General features: G+C 41.5%; 1 protein-coding gene across 1 annotated transcript in view; it reads right to left on the bottom strand.

Annotated features, from left to right (window-relative positions):
* MYO3B (myosin IIIB) overlaps positions 1 to 25,442 on the bottom strand; it is a 517,685-nt gene that overhangs the window by 140,045 nt on the left and 352,198 nt on the right. Inside the window, exons 29-30 of the mRNA XM_007944671.2 lie at positions 22,166 to 22,267; positions 14,430 to 14,532 (exon numbers count right to left, since the gene is read on the bottom strand). Coding sequence (XP_007942862.2) covers positions 14,430 to 14,532; positions 22,166 to 22,267 — 205 coding nt within the window. The remainder of the gene's footprint in view (positions 1 to 14,429; positions 14,533 to 22,165; positions 22,268 to 25,442) is intronic.

Consider the following 25,442-nt stretch of genomic DNA (forward strand, 5'->3'; position numbering starts at 1 on the left):
GGCCTGCTACTCTGTGGTACGCCCGTGCTTACCTTGCTCCCGGAGACCCGGTCCCTCTCGGGAGGGTAACAAGGGAAAGTGTTCCTACAACAACGTTATTGCCTCCACCGCCATCACACCAAATCAATGTTCACGTTTAATACTAAACTTCAGATCCTATGAGAATGAGCTTGGGTGAAAAAAGTATGCTGCATGCTAATGAAACAAATTAAAATGACTTCCCTGCCTTAGAGGAAAAAGCACAATTGGATCTGAGAATAACATTCCTACCTTCTCAGGAGGAGCAAACTAAAAATAAAAGACAACAAGGTGCTTCCTGCCGGTCAGTAAATCCAATAAGCAAAGAAGATGCCTCAACCTGGTGTGGGGTAGTTAACAGGCAGCCCTACCCCCTTCACTCGAGAGTGGCCATGTGGTTCTCAGAGCTAACAGCTGCCAAGCAGAACCTCTCAGATTAACCCATAGGTGGTGTTGAACCACTTCCCATTAAGATATTTGCAAAGCAAACAAAAATGATAGCCCCATTCTGAGTCTTGGGAGCCAGCCAGGAGTGCTGGCTGTTCTTGTTGACACAAAAGCTCTCCGGGGAGGGTCTGGGCCAGAGTAAGGAAGGCCACTCCTGCTGGTTGTCTTGACTGTGTTGATCTTAGGCCATTAGAATCTCGATATCAGGCACTGTTTATTATCTAATTTCCCAATCACAGCAGTTGCTGGAGCTCTGTTTCACCACAGCACTCTCCTCCTCTCCCTCTTCTTGATCTACACCATTCAGATGAGAAGAAAAAAATTCAGTCCTCTCCTGTTTTGTCTACTCATCAAGGAGACAAGTCTAAGAAGTTACTAAAATGCAAATAGAGAGATTGTGGCATGACTACTGTTAACAGCAAACACGTGCTCAATTTCCTTCTTCATTTCAAGTGACTGGAGTGATGCTTAGGGGAAATATTTGTGCCCTACAGGTAGGAGCCAATGGCCTTTTAATTAACGAAATGCACCTGGAACTGAAACACACATTTTTTTTCCTTCTAACCCTGAGAAGAAAATTATATAAAGTTAATAAGGGTGTAGAAATTATATAAATTAATCTTCTTTCAATGTGTAGCATTATCATCAAGTTTTCTTTAAGTACTGGTAACAAAACACACATCTATAAAATTCATTTTAAAGCAAAATTTGTTCCTGCAATATCTCCAACTTAAGCAAGTTTTCTTTGCTTAATCTCTCCAAAATAGGTTCAATATGCAAAGGTATATTTATCAAAAACTCATTCTGAGTCTGAACACAGAAAAGGTTTTGATGAGGATAGAGGCAGAGCAGATATAAGAGATGTGCTAAATTTCTACAAAATGGCTAATGTAGGAAGACAAGGGATGGAGAAGTAGAGAAATCAGCCACAGTTTGTTGATACTTTTTTCTAATCCTTTCGATTAGAAACCAGAGCTTTAGAGTTGCTGGTCCTAGGATCACGGAAGAAAATGTGCAGACATTTCCATCATCCTGATTCAAAACCAAACCAAACCTTTCAATAACTTATTATGTGCATTTCTTGTAAATTTCCTCAAATTCTTTCATGAAGTTAAGTAGATATGTTAAAAAGAAGAAGAAGAAGAAGGAAAGGAGGGTCAACAATTTTAAGTATAATGGAGGAAGTAGAGGGCAGAAGAGATGTATGTATCATGTATGGGCTATAAATTCTGTGTGTAAGAATAAATTGTCTAAGGAGAGAGAGAAAGAAAAAAAGGGAAAGGAGTGAACGAAAGAGAAGTGAGATTTCTTTAGAAAAAAGTAGAGGCATTATGATCCTAAAAAACTGATTTTTTATAAGAAGAGAGCCACCATGAAAGATAAAATTAAAGAGCAATGTTTTTAGAATCTTGGAGACAGTATTTGGTTTTACATTATATTTATCCAAATAAAACAAAGTTTGACTGGACCCAAACTCTGAAAATGTACAAGTTTTCCAGAGAGAAAGTGAATCCAACCTTGCAGGTCAACTTTGCAGAGCTCATGCCAGAAAAAGCTGATGGCAGATGTGCTTAAGGATCAATTAATGCCAGCACAAAAGTTCACAACCATAGTTGATTACATTAAAGGCGTTGGTGAGATATGTTGTGGGTTATGGATTGAATTGTGTTTCCCCTAATGCTATGAATGATACATTGAAGTCTTAACCCCTGGTACCTGTGAATGTGACCTTGTTTGGAAATAGGGTCTGTGATGGTTATGTTTGTATGTCAAGTTGGCTAGGCCTGGTTGAGTGGCTGAGCAGCTGGATGTAGTATTCCCCATGATGAGACTGGTAATCAACTCCATGGTGGAATCTACTGGGAGCAGCTGAGTAGCTGCCTTTGGGTTTGTGGTCTGCTTCCTGTATATAAGGAGAAGCTTTAAGAACGGTCTCTAGCCTATGGCACACTTGGACCTTGCATGTAGCCCTGTCGTTGCTCAGCAGCCTGCTATGCTCTGCCAACCTTGGGACTTACAGTGGACTTAAGTTAATTGCCTGTCATGTGGTTTGGTAACATTGGGACTGTGCCTTTTACTTGTCAGCCTTGGGGCTTCTCAGCCTCAGCAGCCAGCAGCTGTCTGAGTGAAGAAACGCCTCTAGCTCCAGTGGGCTGGGAGCAGGAGGAAGAACTGGACCCCAAGGTTGAGGGGCTTGCACCCAGCCCCTAGAGCTTGGCACTTTGAACTTGGACTTAAAACCTCCAAATTGTAAGAATAAACTTCTGTTTGTTAAGGCCATCCTATTTGTGGTATATTCTTGTCAGAGCGGCACTAGATAACCAGAACAGGGTCTTTGAAGAGTTATCAGTTAACGTGAGTTCATATTGGAGAAGAGTGGGTTCCAATTCAATATTGTTGTTGTTGTTGTTAAGTGCTGTCGAGTCGTTTCCGACTCATAGCGACCCCATGCACAGCAGAACGAAACACTGCCCTATCCCGCGCCAGCCCCACAAGCTATACTTGAGCTCATCATTGCAGCCACTGTATCAATCCATCTCGTTGAAGGCCTCCCCCTCTTTAGTCGGCCCTCCACCCTACCAAGCATGACATCCTTCTCCTTCAATATTAATGCATTCTTATAGAAGAAGGGAAGAGACACAGAGAGGCACAGAGGGAAGCAGGCCATGTAAAGAGGAGGCAGAGACAGAGTTATGTTACAGAAGCAAATCAAGACACATCTGGGGATATCAGCCTTTGGAGAGACATGGCACTGCTGACAATTCAGAGGTTTAGCCTGCAGAACTGTGAGATAACACATTTCTGTCTTTGAAGTACCCACTTTTTGGCACTTTGTAACAGCAGCCCTGGGTAGCTAATACATTGTGACTTCAGGTATATACAGATATCATACTAGAAATCTGTTCTGGTGAAAAACTGTCCAGATCATTTCTGGGGATTCTCCATCCTTGTCTGAGGTATTAGATACAACAACACTGCTTTGAAGTGTGGATCTCATGTGGGGGTGGGGAGGGAGAACACAAGTTAAGCATACGTTCTAACATTTCTGCTTAAGTTCACTAAGGCTAATTCCTAGCAACTGATCCTTAAATTAGGGTATTAACCATAGCCATTTACCTACCGATAACTGAGCTTCCTAAAGAAAATACTTATGTAAGCCTCTTCCCAAACTTGGAGCTTATTTTTGAGTTAGGACAGCAGATCTATTACAGAAAAGTGACTCAGTGTTTATAGCATCTCCCTTCACTTACTTACTTAGCATTGTTGGCTTTATACATATATATACTCAATATGCTCAAGTCAAACTGACGATAAATTGGAAGGATTTTTTGAGGACAAAACTACCTAAATTTAGCTTTGGACCCCACAGGAATAAAATTCAAGTAGTATACGGTCTTTCATCCATTCATTAATTATTTGTATGCCAATGATGGTCAAAGATTTTAGATTCTGTGAGTGATACAGAAGTAAGTGAGATGGTTTCAGCCCTGGAGGAATTTATTTTCTCATATTGCATGTAGCAAAGCTAACATTTTTTGTGCACTTACTACATGCTAAATGTTTCCTGTGATTTTTTTCACAATGGTCATATGAGGTGCCATGATTAGAAACACATTTAACTTATCCAAGGTCACTGAGCTAGTGGGACATAGACCTGGACCTAGAACAGAGGCAGTCTGGCTCCAGAGTTTATAGCCTTAGATGTTTCCTGTACCTGGATGGTGCCCTGCACACAGCAGCAGGAATCCAACTCAGATGCTGGCAGAGCCGGGTCATGAATTAAGCAGGCCGGCAAGTAGATCTCTATAGAATGCAGGCTCTACTCGTATCCAACAGATTGCTACCAGATCCTCCAATTTTTCGAGAGACATCAAAAATCTAAATTATTATACTAAATCTTTCTATTTTTATATGTTGGAAGCTAATTTTAAATTTTAAAGACAGTGTACTGGCCAAACAAAAATGTCTGCAAAACATATTCTGCCCAAGGTTCCGTGGTTGTCATCTTTTCACCTATGGAATTAAGGTCCAACATATTTTGTGCCATTTTTAAGGCCTCTCATAACCTGGCTTCCATCTGCCTTATTACCTGTTAATAATTCTCCATGCATCACCCCATTGCCACAACACCACCCCAGTCTTCATCCTACTTCCCCAGTACTCCAACCTCACTAGACAGTTGAGCCTCCTCTGGGTAGTGACCAACTCTGCCACTTCCATGTCCAGGTCCTGCAGGAGGTATCGTAGGAAGCAGACCACGAGGGATGGGTAAAATATCAACAGGCAGTGAAAGAACTGGCAAGGGTGTTCTGTACACAGCAATGGGAAAACAAAAGATATGTTGAAAACTACCAAACAACTCCAAATATTTTAAAAGAGGCCTCTTGTCCTTGGAATTTGGTCCTATAAAGAAAGCTCTTATTGCTGACATTCTTGACATACACAAGCCTTCTGAAAGGTTCTTTGCATAAGGATCATGGATGATTTAGGGTTTGTTGAAATAGTTCAGATAAATATTTATGTACAGCCATAAGCAAATCCACAAGGAAAATTATAACTCAAAGCAGACTTTTCCTTGAAGTGACTTTCAGCTGGTGATAAGGTTTCTGGTTTCAAAGAGGTTTTGAAAAGAAATGTGACCAATTAATATTTTAAAAATGTACAAAGCCTAAGAAGGCTCAAATAATCAAGTAAGTTCTGAAAGGAGCTTGAACAATCAAGTTAGCTCTGAAAGTTACTAGAGGTTGTGGTAGTGGCATCCTGGCCATTTGGCAAGGGTGACTCCTGGGCTCAAAGTAAATCCCACATTTACCCCTGAGATAAAAGCCAGTGACACAATATAATAAAAATTGTACCTTCAATTTAAAGTAGAAGAAATTGTTCGAAATTTCTCAAGAGCTGGAATTCTTGAGGTTTACTTTAGCCCACAACTCTAGAGCCAAGTCAGAGAGGTCTTGACCCTTCACATCAGTATGGCTTTACAAGAACATTTTAAATGCTCCAATTACTGTATTGGAGTACCAGCCTGGTGCAAATGATTAATGAACGCAGCTGCTAACCAAAAGGTTTAGAGATTAAAATCCACACAGAGGGGCCTTGGAAGAAAGGCCTGATGATCTATGTCCTGGTTACCTGGTGCCACTCTGACAGGAATATACCACAGATGGGGTGGCCTTAACAAACAGGAGTTTGTTCTCTTACAGTTTGGAGGTTTTAAGTCCAAGTTCAAAGTGCCAAGCTCTAAGGGCTGGGTGAAAGCCCCTCAGCCTTGGACTTCAGCTCTGCCTCCTGCTCCCGGCCCACTGAAGCTGGAGGCTTTTCTTCACTTAGACAGCTGCTGGCTGCCGAGGCTGCCAAGCCCAAGTTTGACACGTAAAAAGGCACAGTCCCGATGTTACCAAACCACACGGCAGGCCATTAATTCACACAGTTCTTCTCTTACACACATGGGGTCTCTATGAGTCAGAGGTGACTGGACTGCAACTGGTTTGGGTTTTTTAGAAGGTAAGGAGTGGAGCCCCTGTGTGGTGCAAATGGTTAACATGCTCAGTGGCTAAACAAAATGTTGGAAATTTGAGTCCACCCTGAAGCACCTTGGAAGAAACACGTGGCAATCTGTGAATAATCAGTTCCACAAAGAAAACTCTGTGGAACACACTTCTACTATGACATACACAGAGTCACCATGAGTCAAAGTTGATGCAATGGCATGTGTTTTTTGGTTTTTATTACTACTATTATTGCTACTAAAAAGGGCTCTGGTGGCACAATGGTTAAATCGTGGCTTCTCACTGAAAGCTTGGCAATTCTAACCCACCAACCACTCCATGAGAAATAGTCTGCTTCTAGAAAGATTACAGCCTTGAAAACCCTGTGGGGCAGCTCTACTCTATCCTATAGGGTCGATAGGTGTTGGCATTGACTTGATGGCAATGTTTTTATTATTGCTACCACTTTTAGCACCGTGACCAACAGTGCCTCATCACCCTTTATTTAGCATTTGAGTCTAGAATTTGTGCTAGTTTCTTTAATACATTATTCTAGTTTTCATATTTATCCCCCTTTTTCAGTTTCAAAAGAACAACCAAACCCATTGCTGTTAAATTGGTTCCGATTCACATCAACCCTTTAGGACAGAGTAGAACTGCCCCATGGAGTTTCCAAGTCTGTAGATCTTTATAGAAGCAGGTCACCACATCTTTCTCCCCCTGAGCAGCTAGTGAGTTTCAACTGTGAACCTTTAGGTTAGTAGAGTGCTTAACCACTGTGCCACCAGGACACCTCCTTGTGGTTTAGGATATTTGAAATTTAGAGAAATGAAGAAACTTGTCTACTGTCTCATAATTTATAAGTAGTTGAACTGAGATTAAAACCCAGGTCTGATATTAAGACCCACCCTCTTTCTACCCAAATGAGATAACATAGAGAATGTCTACCATATAGTAAGGGAGCTCTGGTGGTATAGTGCCTAATGTATTTGACTGCTAACCAGAAGGCTGGTGGTTCAAACCCACCAGACACTCCTTGGAAGGAAGATTGGGCAGTCTACTTCCATAGAGATACTGCCTCGGAAACCCAAGGAGGGGTTACAATGAATAGATTACTTTTTTTCTTTTTTAACCATATATTAAGCATTTCATAAAAGAAGGCTACCTAGTACCATGGCCACACCATGCTGCCATCTTCCCTCTGGTTCCATGTGAGGTCTGATAGGGCATCAGTGCATGGTCCTGTGCATGGCGTTAGGAAATGTACTGGAGAGCATTAGGCTCACGAAGGGATGAAATGAAAGTCGAAGGAAAAATTGGTGTAGGAGTTGAAGAGTACAAGAGGAAACATCCTCCTGAAACCCAAAGAAAAGTTTTGTTTTGTTTCATCTTCTTAGCATGCCACATATTTCTGCATTGAGCCCCCCATGCAGAGTGTTTGTCAAGATATGTGGCAATGTGTACTTCACAGACCACATGGAAATCTGGCCCACACTCGGCCCTGCTGACTGACTGTGAGGCTGTTTCTCTGGCTCACCAATTCTGAGGTCAGCCCAATTGGCTCCAAGCCCCAGAGCTGAAACGATGATACACGGGAGAAATATGTGCTCGTTTTCCCATCTCTGGGGTGGGGGTGGGGTGGGGGGGGTGAGTGGGTTGTGATACAAGCTACCGTGGAAAAACATCTGCACCAGTGTTATCAATCTCCAGCCTCCTTCATAGGGGCTTTTTCTTTTCTTAAACACAACAGCAGGCTAGCTGAGCTAAAGAATGTGAAATAAAAGCCATGCGAGAGTTTTGCCATATGCAGGCCAAATTAAATCAAGGGGCATAATCCTCACTATTGTACTTATCAGCATTAAAATGGAGGATTACCAACATGGGAACAAAGCACCATGACATAAAAGACTATTTCCATTCTGTCATTCACTGTACACAGTCACAGCCTCACATAAAAAGTGAAGCAGAGAAGCATCACCCCAAACACTGATTGTACTTGCAACCTGCAGTCTCCTCTCCAAGCAAATTAACCTCACCCCCTGTCATACACAGATGGGGTCACCTCTCCTGTAAGGCTGAAAGTTTTCTCCAAAGAACAAGGTGCTGGAATTTCTCTACCAATTGCAAGGTGACGATTTTATGCTAATCAGGCTTTATTCCTTTTCTAGGAGTGATTTAATGAGGTATTGGTGGTTCAGTAAGGAACGATGGTGTTCAAGGCATTTGGCTGCTAACCAAAAGGTCAGTGGTTCAAACCCAACACCCACTTAATGGAAGAAAGATGAGGCAGTTGGCTTCCATAAAGATTTAGTCTTGGAAACCCAGTGGGGGTCACTCTGAGTTGGAATCGACTGGATGCCAGTGAGTTTGGTTTGGTTGGTGGTTTAGTGGTAGAATTTTTGCCTTCCATGCAAGAGACCTGGGTTTGATTTCCAACCAATATCTCATGTGCGGCCACCAACTGCCCATCAGTGGAGGCTTGTGTGTTGCTATGATGCTGAACAGTTTTCAGCTGAGCTTCCGAACTAAGACAGACTAGAAAGAAAGGCCTGGTGATCTCTGCCCTGAAATAAGCCAGTGAACACCCTATAGATCAGAATGGTCTGTTCATGTGGTGGCACATGCCCAGGCAGCGTTTTGTTCAGTTGTACGTAGGGTCACCAGGAATCAGGGACACACTTAACAGCAGCCAACAACAACAATACCAAAAAAACCAAACCCACTGCCATCAAGTCAATCCCAACTCATCGTGATCCCGACAGGGTTCCCAAGGCTACAAATCTTTACAAAAGTAGACTGCCTCATCGTTCTCCCACAGAGTGGCTGGTAGGTTTGAACTGCCAGCCTTTTGGTTAGAAGCCCAATGCCTTAACCACAGCACGGTGAGAGCTCCTTAACAATAAGGAGTGATTTAAGATTCACTGCAATGACAGGTACAGAGATAAAGTAGATACAGTAAAAAAAAGCCCCAGACTAAGCATCTGGAGCTCTGAGCCTAGATTGGCAGTAGAACATATCAGTTAACTGTGGATGCTGGAGTCTGAAAGCCTATGATCAAATCCTGACTGTCACTTTACTAGTTATGTAACACTGGCAAGTTACTTGTACTCTGTCACTATTCTCAAAACTCACTGCCATTGAGTTGGATCTGACTCATAGTGACCCCTCCTTGGGTTTCCAAGGCGGTATCACTATGGAAGTAGATTGCCCAACCTTCTTTCCGAGGAGTGGCTGGTGGGTTTGAACCGCCAGCCTTCTGGTTAGCAATCAAGTGCCTTAGGCACTACGCTACCAGAGCTCCCCTGTCATTGTTAGGTGCTGTCAAGTCAATTTTCAACTCATAGTGACCTCATGTGACAGAGTAATCTTTATGAAGAATATTCTTGTCTGTAATCTTTATGGAAGCAGATTGCCAAGTCTTTATCTGATGCAGTAGCTGGGTGGGTTTGAACTGCCAACCTTCCTGTTAGCAGCCAAGAATTTAAATGTTGTGGTACCAGGGTTCCTTTTGTAATCTCTAAATGTCAGAAATTATAAAATGTGTAGCTCCCCCATTGGGTTGTTATATGGACTGGATATGATAGTGTATGTCAAACAGCACAATGCCCAGTAAGTTGTTTGTGAATACCAAATGTTAGCAGTTTTTATTGTTGGAGACAGATCTGGATTCAAACCCCAGACTTGCCATTTAGTCTCTGAGTGACAATGTGTGTGTGATCCAGTGAGTCTCAGACTGGCTGACTCCAGCACCAGAACAAAAAACAAAATGCATTGTTGCAGAGTCAATTCTGAGTCATAATGACCATATAGGACAGAGTAAACTGTTCCTTGGGGTTTCAAAGGCTGTCAATCTTTTCATAAATAGACTGGCACATCTTTCTCTCACGGAGCAGCCAAGGGGTTCAAATTGCTAACATTTCGCTTAGCAGCTGAATGCTTAACCACTGTGCCACCAGGCTAGTTGGTTGGGGAATAGAAGTAGGTAAGCATCCAACCCAGCATTGGTCCCCAAGCCAGCAATCAGATGTTGCTGTCTTAGCCTTCCCCGGGTTCAGCTTACTTATTAGTAACACAAAGTTGGTAATGCCAACCCAAAAAGTTGGTCAAAAAATGAAGTCAGAAAATGTGTGGGAAGAGACTTGGTATACCAATAATGTTGGGTGAGTCTGAAAGTTGACTTTAATACTTTCCTGTAGTTCCTATTCTCAGCAATATTTATCATGTCTGTGTCTTCCTTAGTAACTCTGCCCTCTGATTCTGCCTTCCCTTTATCTTTCCCTAGTACCATCTGTTTCTATCATAACCTTTTTAGCACCCTGCCCAGCCACCTTGTGATCACAAATGGGAGCATCACTGACATGCTGAGAGCAGTGAAACAACAGATGCAAGGGGCCTGTGTCCTTGATAATATCCCTGAGTTGTCCAGCCATGGAACTTCTGTCTTCAGTCCTCTTGGATAATATCATGGATATTATCAAGGTGGCCAAGCAGTGATAAGCATCACTTCCTTACATGGCAAGGTCCAAAGCAAGAAGCAAGTAGTAGATAGAAAGGGAGCATTCCTCAGGAACTTCTCTCCACTTGTTAGGAGTGAAACTTTTCCCTAAAAGTCCCTCACGACACTGCACTCGCATCTCATTGGCCAGAATTTATTCTCTTGAAAATATTGCTCAGAAGTTCTGTTACTTGCCACTGATAGCGTCAACACCGGCATACACCAATTCTCTTGTTACCTCCTTCTTTGCCCCCACCAACTTCCTGTCAAGTCTGGGTTGATCCATAGACTACTGAGGTAACCATCAAACACAAGGAAATATGGGGCCCTAGTACCCTATGGCAGGGATGCCCTAACAGACCCTGTCATGAATTATTATGTATCCTCCAAAGATGGAGTGGGAAGAGTATTTATTTCATAAAAATCTGAGTCCTGAAGAGTAGCTTTGGATGTCAACTCAATAAACTTATTGAGTACCTACTGTATTTACTAGATACAAGTAGGAGTAAGATTCAGCCCCCACCCTTGAGAAGCTGATCTGCTAGTACCAATCAACCAAAACACCAGGCAAGGGTGAAGAGTGCCAAAGAGAGAAACCAAAGTGTGGTCTGAGGACCCAGTTGCTAACTGTTATTGTTTATAATGACATAAGGACCTTGTACCAGGATGTAAATCAGCCCATAACTAAGGACATTGCTTAGTTCAGCTGATATTTTGTTTGCAAGAAGACATTATTAATGAAGAAATCAGTGAGTTGGTTTACATTTGATCATAAGTTCATTATCTTTTGAGAACTGGCACTTTGCAAAGGACAGTTATAAAGAGAAGGTCCCTGGGTATCACAAATGATTTACCCTAGGTTACTAATTGGAAGGTTGATAGTTTGAATCCACCTAGTAGCACCACACAAGAAAGGCCTGGTGATCTGCTTCCATAAAGATGGCAGCCAAGTTCTACTCTGTAACACATGGGTTGCCATGAGTCGGAACTGACTCAGTAGCAACAGGTTTGGTTTGTTTTAAGTATAAACAAGCTATGAAGGTTCAGGGAGTGTTTAAGAGAATCAAGAAGGTCTTAATGGAGGAAAGGGATGTGAAAATGCATCTAGATAAAATAGGTACATGTTGAATAGAAATGGACAAAGAGAACAGAGGAGGGTGCACTAGTGAACCAATGAGAAGTCTAAAATGTAGCCAGGGGCATATCTAGGGGTGTACTAGAGGTGAACCTGGAGGAGAAAATGAAGCAAAATAAAGAGAGGCATGGAATAGCAGACTGAGAAGTATGAACCTATTTTTTTCTAAAATGGGAGCCATTAAAGTTCTTTGAACAGTCAGAATAAGCATTAGAAACATTGATCAGGCATTAGTAATGAAAGCTGATCTGGAAACAGGAGGGTGTGAAAGAAGTAATGGCAGGCTTGGACCAGGGATTGATGCTTAGAAAGTGATGGGAGGTGGGGTTAAGTGAGATGTAGGATCAAAAAACGACTGTGCCAGGTTTCAAGGCCAGGTCATGAGAAAATGTGCCACTAATAGAAGTGGGAAGGTCAGATGGGGAGGTGGTTTGGTGAGGGCTTTTGTGTTGAGGTCCTAATGTGTAAATAAGGAATACATGCCCAGCTGAAGGTGCAGCTCAGAACAGAGATCTGAAAACGTGCTCAAATAATTGAGAATTGATACCAGAGTATACCTAGGAGAGATGAGCATCTAGGTGAGAAGAAGAGAGAAAACAGAATCAAGAACTTGGAGATGAAGCCAGAGAAGACAGAGACTGAGGAAGTCTCTGAGGTTCTTCCCCGTGAGAGACTGTGATTCAAAGAAGCATGGCCCACCCGTGGAACTAAATGCTGCAAAGAGTATTATAAAGATGAGGATCTAGTGACTGGGAACTGACCTTCCTGAGAACAGTTTTAGGGATATGGTAAGGCAAAATCCAGTTCCTGAATTCAGAAGGCAGAACTTGATGAGGGAATGAAGTGGCAGAACTGAACACCACTTGAAGTCTGAAGGTGAAGGTAAGGAGAGGAGCAGGGCCAACAGCAGGCTTTTATTGGAATGGGGAGAGGAAAAGAGGGAGTAGAGTGCGAGAGAGACAAGCAAGGGCTGGGCTAACTGGACACAGTAGGGCCTGGAGGGCAGGAATACAGCTGGAGGGGCTAACTTCGGCAAGGAAGAAGACCTGTGTCTTTTGAGACAGATGCAAAGGAAGAAAGGACAGATGAAGATAAGGAGAGGTTCTAAGGTGGAAGGAAGCAAAGTGGAAGGAGTTCACAGCACTGTCCTGAATATCCTGAGAAAAGTCAGTGTAAGTCATCAGGTGTGACTGAGGGGAGTCATGTTGGGGCTGAAGCCCCTTTCCAAACTGGTTCACTGACTTGACTTGCTCAAGCAGCTAAGAAATATTAGCACTGGAACCAACTCTTTCACCACACAAGTTCAGTAGTATTACTGCTGCATCAGAAATTCTAAAGATTATTATTCTAATATAAGATGTTAGATCTATAACATTTCTTCAAATATCTTTAAATGATTTACTCTCTTTAGGCATATTTAGTCCAAAGGTAACTTGAGAAGTGTTTAGAATTTATCAACTGTCAAAAATATTAGTAAGATGTCCCAAATAATTTAGAATTATCTTTAAAAATTGCAAATCAGGAGTACTTCTTTTTCTAGGTGAAAAGATGCAAAGAACTTTATAATGACCTGCTTCTTTCTCTGAATCTTGAAGTAAACTTTTAATGAAGTCCCCCATAATCAACTTGGAAGAAAATAAGAAAGGCAAGCTCCATTCTACTAAGACTTTCCTTTTGCATTGGTGTCTTCTGCTGGTGATGTGTGTGATGGGGTCTAAGAACCTTTTCTGAGAAAAGATGGACTATGAAGTCTTCCATGAAGAACAGGGCTGTGAGCTCCTTGAATCTCCAGTGCTTGGTGTCATGGCCTGACCTGACTTAAAGTGACCCAAGTCCACATTTAGCTAGGGCTGTCATACCTGCAGTCCTCGAGAAGCTCAATTGTACATTGGAAATAGTACATGATGGCCCTGGGCAAGCTCTGCACTACTCCTTTATTTCTTTTATGACTTTTTATTGTGGTAAAATACATATAACATAAAATATAACATAGCCTCTTTAAGGTATACAATTCAGTGGCATGTAATACATTCATAATGTTATGCAACCATCACCACTACCTAGTTCCACATTTTCATCACCCCAAAGAAAAAACCCAATAAGCAGTCACCGCCCCATTCCTCCTCCCCACAGCCTGTGACAGCAACTGATCTGCTTTCTATCTCCATGGATTTGCCTAATCTGGATACTCCATAAAAATGGAATCTTACAAAATACGGCCTTTTGTGTTTGGCTTCTTTCCCTTAGCATAAAGTTTCCAAGGCTCAGCCACACTGTAGTATATATCAGCATTTCATTCCTTTTTATGGTCAAATATATTCCATTGTATACCACATTGTTTATCCATTCATCAACAGCAACTGGTTTTCTTTAGCTTAAATTCAAGGTTTCTTAACGTTGGCATTATTGACATTTGGGACTGGATAATTCTTTTTTGTGGGGAGCTCTGCTTTGCCTTGTAGGATTCTTAACAGCATCCCTGGCCCCTCTATCCAATAGATTCCAGTGGCAAAAACAACTCAAAGTTGTAAAAAGCAAAAATGTCTCTAGACATTGCAAATAATACTCCCCCATCCACCAGGTTGTGAATCATTGCTTTAACCTAATGAAGGCAAATGAAGAGAATCTAATGAGCAGGATTCTATTCTGATTGGCTGTAGAATAAAGATTTTTGTACAGAATAGTAGTGACCTTTGACATGGGAGAATAAGATGGGAAACATTTTTTAATCTCCACTCTCTCCAACTCACCAAAATAACAAATGGGTAGAAACACTTTTGTTTCTCTGCCTGTTGGAACAGAGTACCTGATTTTAAGACTGGGGACTTATATGGATAAGACTCACCTATTTTTCTCAGCGACAGCAAGAGAGTTGCCTGAAGTCTCTGCATGGCCAATGTTGGATTCTGATTGTAGATTGCTTTTATGATCTATAGAGTCCCTCAGAACTGAAAGAAAACAAACAAGAATTTAGAGGTCTGTTCTGGATTGCATTGTAGCACCTAAAAAGATAGATTGAATTCTTAATCCCTGTACCTGTGGATGCAACCTTGTTTGGAAATAGCGTTTTTCTTTTGCTATGTTAATAAGGTCATATCAGAGTGGGGTGAGTCCTAAACCTAATCCCTTCTGAAATTCTCTTACAAAAAGGGAAAATAGACCAAGAGTGAGACACACACAGAGAGGGAAGACGCCAAGTGAAGACGGAAGCAGATGCATCTACAAGCCCAGAAACCCTAAGAACTGGCTGCAGCTACTAGAAGCTGAAAGAGACAAAGAAAGACCTTACCCTAGAGCCAACACCTTGGATTCGGTCTTGTAGCCTCCAGAATTATGAGAAAATGAATTTCTGTTCTTTAAAGCCACCAAGGAGCCCTGGCGGCACAAGCCATTAAACAATGGGCTACTTAGTGAAAAACTGGCTGTTTGAACCCACCCAGATGCTTCACAGGAGAAAGACTTGGTGGTCTGCTTTGGTAATGATGACTGTCAAGAACACCCTTTGGGACAGTTCTACTCTGTCCCATGTCTAAATGATTCTATGGCACCCAACAACAACCAGGTGATCCACGTTGAAATTGGAGATCCTCTCTCCATAGCAATGATTGTTAATCCTGGCTGTTCGTTAGAATCACCGGGGAAAATTTAAACATGCCTGAGCCCAGTCCTAAGAGATTTTGAAATTGACTTACTATGGGGGTGGACATCAATTTTTAAAAGCTCCCCAGTTGATTTTAATGTGCATCCAGGGTTGATAATCACAGCTTCCAATAGTCACTTCCAATTAACTAGAGTATGAAAGAGACTGCAATTATCTGCCATACTTATTTTAGATCATTAAGAAGTGTACAAACCAAAATATAAGCAACAACAATAAAAATCTACAAATGTGGCAATTTTGACATAATGTGCAATATGCACAAAATGTACAATGTTGACGTTATAACAGAAAAATATATGGCAGAGATGGAGTGTAGAAAAAGAAATTTATAAATCAATTGTTTTTGTGGTATGTGTTATGGGAAGAGTATGCTTTGATTCTAAATTATTAGTTTGGTCCCTTAGACATAAATATTTCTGGTGCAGAAGAAATGTAATTCTTTGAGCTATCGGTGTTGGATAAAACCATCTGCTGTTGTTGTTATTATTGCTATAAATACCAAAAGGATAAAGAGAAAATTTTAAATGGATCATTATTACATTTTTATTATTACACACAAAAAAACTTTATGACCTAACAATGAAACAACAATACTGGGGAGAAAAAAAGAAAAGCAATAAGCAAGAAAAATCGTCACAGCCCTTTAGGAATCCATTAGCTGATTTCTCCCCTCTTTGCCTTCTCTTGATTGCTGAACTCCTCCAGCTAGAGCACCAGGCCCATTTTCCCCTCCCTTAGAGATTCTGAAACACTGACCCAAGCTCACTTGTAATACTGTGATAAGCAACATGAAAGTCAAGAATTGACATTAAAAGAGGAACCCCCTTCAGAGAGAAAAACATCACTCTGTTCTCTTATTATGAAAGAGGATCCCTGCAAATAAATTTAAATCTTGTTCTCTGGTGCAACTCAGCAGCACCAAGAGCTACCATTGATGAAAGGCCAACTGGTATTGTCCATGTGCAGAGCTGAGGTTGCAAGCTCTTGTCTGCACGTACTTTGGGGCCTTCAGTTTAAAAACCAGCAATAGCAGTTTAATAGGAACTCAGAGGAGTAAAAGTACAATCAATGTCAAATAGAACCACAAAAGCCCCTTTAGGGGGAGTTATTGCTTAAGAGCACTGACTTTTTGTTAAGGGTAATGAAAAAATTGGGAATGGATGGTGGTAATTGTTGTACAATGTGGTGGTGGTGTTGTTATGTGCTGTCGAGTCAGCCCCGACTCATAGTGACCCCTCCTTGGGTTTCTGAGGCAGTATCACTATGGAAGTAGATTGCCCAACCTTCCTTCTGAGGAGTGGCTGGTGGGTTTGAACCTCCAGCCTTCTGGTTAACAGTCAAGTGCCTTAGGCACTATGCTACCAGAGATCCTTGTACAACGTGGTGAATGTAATTAATGTCACTAAATTATACATATAAAAATATTGAAATGGCAAATGCTTTATTAGATATATTTTACCATAATAATAATAATAAAGCCCATTTTGGGTTGAGAGTCTCCTTAGGAAGGTGTCATGTCTAAGACCAGAGTGAGAAAAAGCATCAACGTCTTTACTTGGAGCTTAGCCAACGCCCTAGTAACTTTTCCTGGGTTTCCAATAAAAACCCATAGAATTTCTGTTCATGTAATTGAAGAGAAAAATATATTCCATGTTTCTTATTCATTTACACTTCAGTCATCAAAATATTGATTTTTAAGACTTATTTGAAGTATAAAAACCAAACAGAAACTTACAGAATATTCTTAATAAAACTTAGATGAAGTCTACTCCTCCATCACCCAGCTCTGTCTGAAGAGCAGGAAAGGAGGATTTGGGTCAGAGTAAAGAGAAAAACTTAAGTAAGAAGGAGGTTATCAAACCATTGAGTTTAAAGCAAGATCTGAAACTGTCAAAATATTTTGAAGTATGTCTTACTGAGAGCTGGGATCACCTGGCTTGTCTCTTGCAATTTAATTACTCAACAGGAGGATGGAAGAAACTGAGAAATGGAGGAAAAAGGAAAGATGAGATAAGGTGACTTATTTTAAACGAGTAAATCAGTGACAGGGCTGAGAAACTAAAATTATGTGCTTGAATAGCAGGAAATAATGAAGTTGAGAAGGTTCAGGGGCAGGGAGTTTAAATCAATGCCAGTTACATTCTTCACAATGTGTCAACATTCTAGTTATTCTTTTCTACTACTAGAAAAGAAATAACTAGAATGTTGACATATTGTGAAGAATGTCAATTATTATGATGTATAGAAAACAGGTTTTGTTGTACATATTTTCACCAAAATAAAATGAGATACTATTAAAAAAAAAGAAGATAATACCAAACTTGGAGTATGTGCAGCTGTGGCAATACATGGGTCACCTTTCCTCAGTAACACTGGGAATGGAGCTCTCTGCAGGAATCGAGTCCTTCCAAAGACTGAGCTGTAAGAGTCATTCTTGTTTTCCAGGAAGACAGAGCAAAGTCTTCGCTGGTCTATTTTAAAATAAATGGAAAAGCATTTGACTGCCAGAGGGGTGAAAAAAAAATTAAAAGATATACCAAAGCAGAAGATCCAAACTTAAATGTCTTTGGGGCCACAAAGGTAACAAATGTGTACAGTGGAGAACGGTGGGGTTTATGGTGAACTGAAGAATGCACACTCCACTTAAAGACATTCAGATACAAATTTTCTTCTTAAGTTTGCCTGGCCAAAAAAAAAAAAAACTCATCTGCATGCCAATTATAACTGGAAGACCATATATCTGTGAATTCTGCTAGTTAAAAAAGTAGTCTATGCCACAAACAGGAGCCCTGCTGGTGCAGTGGTTAAGTGTTTGGCTGCTAAGAAAAGTCAGCAGTTCAAACCTATCAGTGGCTCCACAGAAGAAAGATGTGGCAGTCTGCTTCTGTAAAGATTTACTGCCTTGGAAACCCTATGGGGCAGTTCTACTCTGTCCTATAGGGTTGCTATGAGTTGGAATAATTTGACAACAATGGATTTATGTCAAAGACTGGCAAAACCCTGGTTGTGCAATGGTTAAGTGCTCATCTGTTAATCTAAAGGTTTGAGGTTTGAACTCATCTAATGGCTCTGAGGGAGAAAGACCTGTCAATTTGCTTTCATAAAGATTATAGCCAAGGAACTCTATGGGGCAGTTCTACTTTGTCACATGGGGTAACTATATGTTGGAATCAATTCAAGAGCACACAACAGCATGCCATGGAACAGTAACATTTGGCACCCTTCTCTTGAATTCTCCTTGGAAAATGAAAAGTTTCTTACTTACTGTGGTAGTTAAGGTTGTGTGTCAACTTGGCTGGGCCTGGTTGAGTGGCTGGGCAGCTGGTGGTAAGTATTCCCCATAAGACTGGCAATCAACTCCATGGTGGAATCTACCACAAACAGCTGAGTAGCTGCTTTAGGGGTATTGTCTGCTTCCATATATAAGCAGCAGCTTTGGGAATGGTCTCTAGCTTATGGCATGCTTGAACCCTGTATGTAGCTGACTCATTGTTCAGCAGCCTGCCATGCTCTGCTGATCTTGGGACTTCATCTGGACTTGAATTAGTGGCCTGCCGTGTTGTTTGGTAACATTGGGACTGTGCCTTTTTATTTGTCAACCTTGGGCTTGGCAGCCTCGGCAACCAGCAGCTGTCTGAGTGAAGAAAAGCCTCCAGCTTCAGTGGGCTGGGAGCAGGAAGCAGAGCTGAAGCCAAAAGTTGAGGGGCTTTCACCCAGTCCCTAGAGTCTGGCACTTTGAACTCAGAGTTAAAGCCTCTAAACTGTAAGAGAATAAACTCCTGTTTGTGAAAGCCATCCCATTTGTGGTATTTTCTGTTAAAGCAGCACAGAGGTAACCAAAATACTTACTGAGTCTACCATGAAGTTTCCTCAAGTCCAAGAAACCACTGTCCAATGTACTTTTCCTTCTCTTTTGCTCCCACTTCCTAACAACCACTTTGCCCCCAAGGTAAAGCTACCAGTCTCTGTGTCTTTAAAATATAGACTGAATGGTAGATTCCAAAGGATTTTGTTATGGATTGAATTGTGTCCCCCCAAAATGTCTTTTAAATCCTAACTTCTATGCCTGTAGTTATAATCCCATTTTGGAATGGGTTGTCTTTGCTATGTTAATGAGATGGGAGCAGTGTAGGATGTCTTAAATCAATCTCTACTGAGATACAAAAGAGATTAACAAGCAAGCAGAGAAGCAGAGATGGGGGAAGACACATGCCAAGCCTCCTGAAAATCATCCAGGAGCAGAAGCTAAAAAGAGATAAGGACCTTTTTCCAGAGCTGACAGAGAAAGCCTTCCCCTATAGTTGTCACCCTGAATTTAGGAGACTCCCAGTCTCCTAAACTGTAAGAAAATTGTTTGTGAACGCCAACCATTTGTGGTATTTCTATTACAGCAGCACTAAATTAAGTCCCAGCATCTCCCTGCCTATGCTGGGCAGTTGTGCAAACCTGGTAGATAACTAACTGTTAACTCATCTGCAAAATCTAGGAGCCCTGTGAAAAGATGCTCAACGTCATTAGTATCCAAGAGATGCAAATCAAAACCATAATGAGGGACTATTCCACTACCTCCAGAATGACTAAGATGACAAAAAAAAAAAAAAGGAAAAAAAAAAATGTTGGTGAGGAAATTGGAACCTTTATCCACTGCTGGTGGGAATGTAAACTAGTGGACCCATTGTGGGAAACAGTGTGATGGTTTCTCAAAAAACTAAAAATAGAACTATTATATGAGCAATTCCATTCCTAGGTATATACCCAAAAGACTTGAAAGCAGAGACTCAAACCGATACTTGTACACCAGTGTTCATTGCAACACTATTCACAATAGCCAAAAGGTGGAAACCATGTAAGTGCTCATCAATGAATGAATGAAGAAACAAAACATGGGACATATGTACAATGGAATGCTACTCAGCCAGAAAGAGAAATGAAGTCTTGATACACGCTACATGAATGAAGCTTAAAGATATTATGTGAAATTAGTCAATCACAAAAGCGCAAACATTATGTGACCTTGCTTATATAAAAGGAGAAGAACAGGCAAACGTTTTATTATATAATACACATTATAGCTAAAGTTCATTAGTGGTTACCAAGGGTGAGAGGGAGGGGAAAGGGGGAGTGATTGCTCATGGATTGCTTATGGAGTACTGAGTTTCAGTTTACAGTGATGGAAAACTCTCATTGATTAAGGGTAAGTTTGCATAGCCAATTAATGCAATTGCTGTCAGTAAGTTGTACACTTATAAAAAATTGAATTGGCAAAAGTTGTGTGATAGATAGACTTATAACAACAACAAAAGAGTAGTTGTTGAGGTTGCTTATGTACAACCAAATACCTCATGGGATTTGGTTCCTTGGTTTAGAGGTCGAGAGTCATAGTTTCATGGAAAATCCTAGTTACTTGGCCTAATAACATGTTTAGTACTTCTGTTCTACCCCTTAGATTGTTGCATAGTGCTGAGGGTCTTAAAAGCTTGGAAAGGGCCATCCAAAGCACAACAATTGGTCTCTAGTCACCTAAAGCAACAGAGGATGAAGGAGAGTCAGGAATAAGAAGAAGATATGGGATGGGTGGCTAATTGCCCCATGAACAACTTAGCCATGAGACCAGAAGAACTGGATGATGCCTGGCTACCATTACTGAGTATGTTGATCAAAGATTCTATAGAAAAATCCTGATCAAAAAGGGGAAAATGTAGAACTGAATTTCAAATGCTCATGGAATCCAGTCTTTCTGGAGCCATGGAGACTGGATGAACACCTGGAACTACTGCCCTGAGATCAACTTTCAATCTTACACTAAAAGTATCCCATGAAGTCACTGAATTGAACATGTAGATATTGTTGAATTGATCTATGTTCTGCTGTATATATTCTCAACAACAACAAAAATAAACTTAAAAAAAAAAAAAAAATCCAGGAGCCCTGGTGGTGCAATGATTAAGCATTTACCTACTAATTGAAAGGTTGGTAATTCGAACCCACCATTGGCTCGGCAGGAGAAAGAGCTAGCAATCTGTTCCTGTAAAGACTGAGAAAACCATTGCTGTGGAGTTGATTCTGATTCATAGTGACTATGCCTGGGAAACCCTATGAAGCAGTCTGCTCTGTCACATGAGCTCACTATCATTTGGAATCAACTCAATGGTGTCTAACAACAACTGCGAAATCCAGAGCAACTCATTCTCACTTTTCATAAAATGCCAGCATTTCTATTAAAAACCATATTTCAAAACTCATAAATTTTCTTCAAGCACAAATTCAGACACCTTCAAACTGCTGGAAAAAAAAAAAAAGGAGAGAATAATATTTTTCAAATGTCTGAAAACTACTGATATCATCCAATTCTCTCATTGTACAATACTAAGGTTTAGTGATATTAATTAATGGAGGACTGAGACCAGAAACTGGAATTTTGACTTCTGGCCCACTGTGGCCCTCCCCCTCATGAATGTTCTAGTTCATATTCTAATTCATCAGAGTATGAATGATACTTAGACATACTTGAGGTCTAAGTATCAATGTCTGGATCACAGATTCTCCTGAGAAGCTAAACTTCCATAAGTCTTAGGATAAATCAGATAGAAACCTGTCAGAGTCTGCCCCAAGAGCACGGGTTGAAGACAAGCAGTTGTTGCAGAGAGCTGCAACTGACCCAGTCTCCCTGATGAAAAAAGTGTAAGTGGGAAGAGGGGGTAGCTGGTCTCTACTCTCTGCCCTTCTGTGAAATCATCTTACAAGTTTCCTTCAAGGCCGTCCCTGAATTTAGTCAGCTGTCACTTGTAGAAACAAACAAACAAACAAAAGTCAGAGTGGTGAGAAGAGGGTCCAAATTAGCTGATCTTGTCCAGTTCTGGAAACTTCTCTGGAATGCCAATGAATACTGGACACTCATCCTAAGCCTCTAATGAACACACCTTTGTGGTCTCTTAACTCATTGCAGTCTTGAAATTGAATACTTCTCTGGGTACCCCCAGCAAGGGTGGGATTCAGATCATTGCTTTGGTCTGAAAGTTGCCCTGTGCATGGAAATCTTAAGGTCATGCTTCCACACCTAAATGAATTACCAAACTGAGCAATACAATTTTCCAATAAGAAGCCCCCACCTTTCTTATGATTTGAGGCCCTGAGGTGATGACTGTCACCAATGGATTTGGGCTGATTTTTAAGATTTAAGACAGTGTGGTTGAGAAAGGGAACAGGAGATTTAATAACTGTCCCTTCTAGCTGAGTAATGTTGGGTAATTCAGGTAACCACTGTCTCACTGGTCATAGCCACCAAGGGAAACTGTGGGATGAAGGTTGCAAGTGCACCAGACCAGGGCTCTGGGTTTGACAACCACTGGATGGCTTTCCTACTGCTTTGTTAGTTGTCACCACCAAGGAGGGTAACAGAGGGGTGAGGTCTCTTATAGGAGGCTGCTCCTTCTTCTACATCTCTGCCCCTCAGAAGTGTCTTTCTCTTCCTTTTGTCTTGCAGCCCTTTTGACAGACCATTGTGGATGGACAGCCATATTTCATCACACTGTCAGAGTTGTAAAAGGCAGTTAACACACTATATTCAGTTGAGGAATATCACAGTTGTAGTTTTTTCATACTCCAATCAGCTTAGTTCATGCTGATAAACATCTATTTTGGGTAGAAAAATACTGAAGGGATTTTCCAGGCTGTCCTGTCTCATTCTTTCATTCTCCATTATCCTCAAGGCTTAGGTTGGGACATCTTCAGGCAACCTTAGGTATCTAGAGAAGGTAGGTTCTTGGCAACTGGATCCTTTGGCTTTCATTAGAAGCATACTGCCAGCAGGGTCCCTCCTCCCCTGAAGGAGATAGTCTTCAGGCTCTGAGGCAAGACAAACACAACACAATGCAACATGCTGACATTGAGTCACATCTGACTCATAGCGAACCCTCCTTGGGTTTCCGAGGCAGTATCACTACAGAAGTAGATTGCCCAACTTTCCTTCTGAGGAGTGGCTGGTGGGTTTGAACCACCAGCCTTCTGGTTAGCAGTCAAATAAATGCCTTAGGCACTACACCACCAGAGCTCCTCTGACCCAAGTCAATCCTAATTCTGTCTCCAACTCTTTTTCCCTGGCCTGTGATCTAGACCTTGTTCTTTTATTCTTGTACCTTCCTTCTGGCTCTGGCTATTTCTAATTCTGCCAGCAGTACTTCCAGAGGTACCCTATTAGAATATTTGGGATCCCTGACCTTTCTTCTTTCTTATTTTCCTAAATGGATTTTTTGTTTAAGCCTCTCACCCTTCTTGCTGACTCCCTACCTTGCGTATCACCTTCCAACACCTAGCCTAAACATTCCCATGGTGAGGAATACTGCTGCCTCAGAGTACGCTTAAGAGACATCGTCCCTACCCTCATGGAGCTTGCATTCTAATAATAAAGAGTAAAAATAAACAGAGATCAAAGAAGTGAAAGCAACCTGAAGAAGTTAAGGGGGGGTGGTTATAGATGTTAAACATTGACCTTACTAGAAGAAAGAGAAGAGAAAGATCAAGTGTGTGTATTCAGCTTGATTTGGCTGGGGGTTGGGGGAGAAAAATGAGGAAGAGGAGATAGGGAAAGGTCCATTATTTTTTTATTTAACAAACACAAATGTAGTGATTATTATGTTCCCTAGAAGGCAGCGGTGGTTCAGTCATTGAACGCTCACATTCCATGTTGGAGACCTAGGTTTTGACTCCCCTTCAATGTGTCTCATGCACTGCTACTGCTTATCTATTATGCTAAGTAGGCTTCAGCAAGGATCTCTGGTAGCATAGTGCCTGAAGCACTTGACTGCAAACCAGCAGGGTGGCGGTTCAAACCCACCAGCCACTCCTGGGAAGGAAGGTTGGGCAATCTACTTCCTTAGTGATGTTGTTGTTGTTATGTGCCGTCAAGTCAAACCCGACTCACAGCGACCCCTTCTTGGGTTTCCGAGGTGGTATCACTACGGAAATAGACTGCCCAACCTTCCTTCCGAGGAGTGGCTAATGGGTTTGAACCACCAGCTAAGCTTTCTGGTTAGCAGTCAAGTGCCTTAGGCACTAGTGATACTGCCTCGGAAACCCATGAAGGGGTCGCTATGAGTTGGGTTCGACTCCATGGCACATAACAGCAACAGGCTTCAGCAGTGCTTCTAGACTAAGATGGACTGAGAGGAAAGTCCTGGTGATCTACTTCTGAAAATCAGCCAATGAAAACCAACAGAATATAATGGTCTGATTCCCAGCCAATCATGAGGATGGTGTAGGACTGGGTAGTGTTTCCTTCTGTTGTGCATGGGGTCACCATGAGTTGGGGGCCAACTTGATGAAAAACAACAATCATCACCACCATTCTGTTCCAAGCACTTTATAAGAATTAACCCATTTAATACTCATACCAAAAAAAAAAAAAAAAATCCACTGCTGTTGAGTCAATTTTGAGTCATAAGAGCCTAAAAGCACCAAGTAGAACTGCCCCAACAGGGTTCCCAAAGCTGTCGATCTTTACAGAAACGGATTGCTCCATTTTTCTCCTGTAGAGTGGCTGGTGGCATCTAACTGCTAATCTTGCAGTTAGACTAACTATAAAATGTAGACATCTCTAGTATTCTGTTACACAGCAGAAGAAACTGAAGCACAGAGAAATTAAATGACTTACTCTAAGTTACATGGGAGCTCTGGTAGCGTAGTGCCTAAGGAATTTGACTGCTAATGGTTCAAACCCACCAGCCACTCCTCAGAAGGAAGATGGGGCAATCTACTTCCACAGTGATACTGTCTCGGAAACCCAAGGAGGGGTCACTATGAGTCAGGGCCGACTCGATGGCAAATAACAACAACAACAAGTTACACAGCTAAAGAGTGACAGAGGCAGGATTTGAATTCAGTTTTACTCTGAAGTCTGAACTCCTTAATATTATATGGTGCTGCCCTCATTTATTTAAATAAATAAATCATTAAACCTTATTTTCTCCTTTATTACAGGAGGTAAAAATCCAGGCTTTTCCCTATTCTTTCACCCTATTCTAAGGGTATCCAAGATCAGGTGCTGCAACTGGTGGAGGCTCTGGCCTGGAATTTGATGACCAGGAGAGACCCAGGCATCATTTCCAGGAGGGACACTGTCTTTGTAGATTTCCTGGCTGGTGATATATGCTGGGTAATATTACTTTTTCTCATAATAGTCCTAGCAAAGGGTGCCACCCA

This window comes from Orycteropus afer, unplaced genomic scaffold (assembly GCF_000298275.1).
Source record: "Orycteropus afer afer isolate SDZICR_OR568_19922 unplaced genomic scaffold, OryAfe1.0 scaffold00001, whole genome shotgun sequence".
Classification (NCBI taxonomy): Eukaryota; Metazoa; Chordata; class Mammalia; order Tubulidentata; family Orycteropodidae; genus Orycteropus; species Orycteropus afer.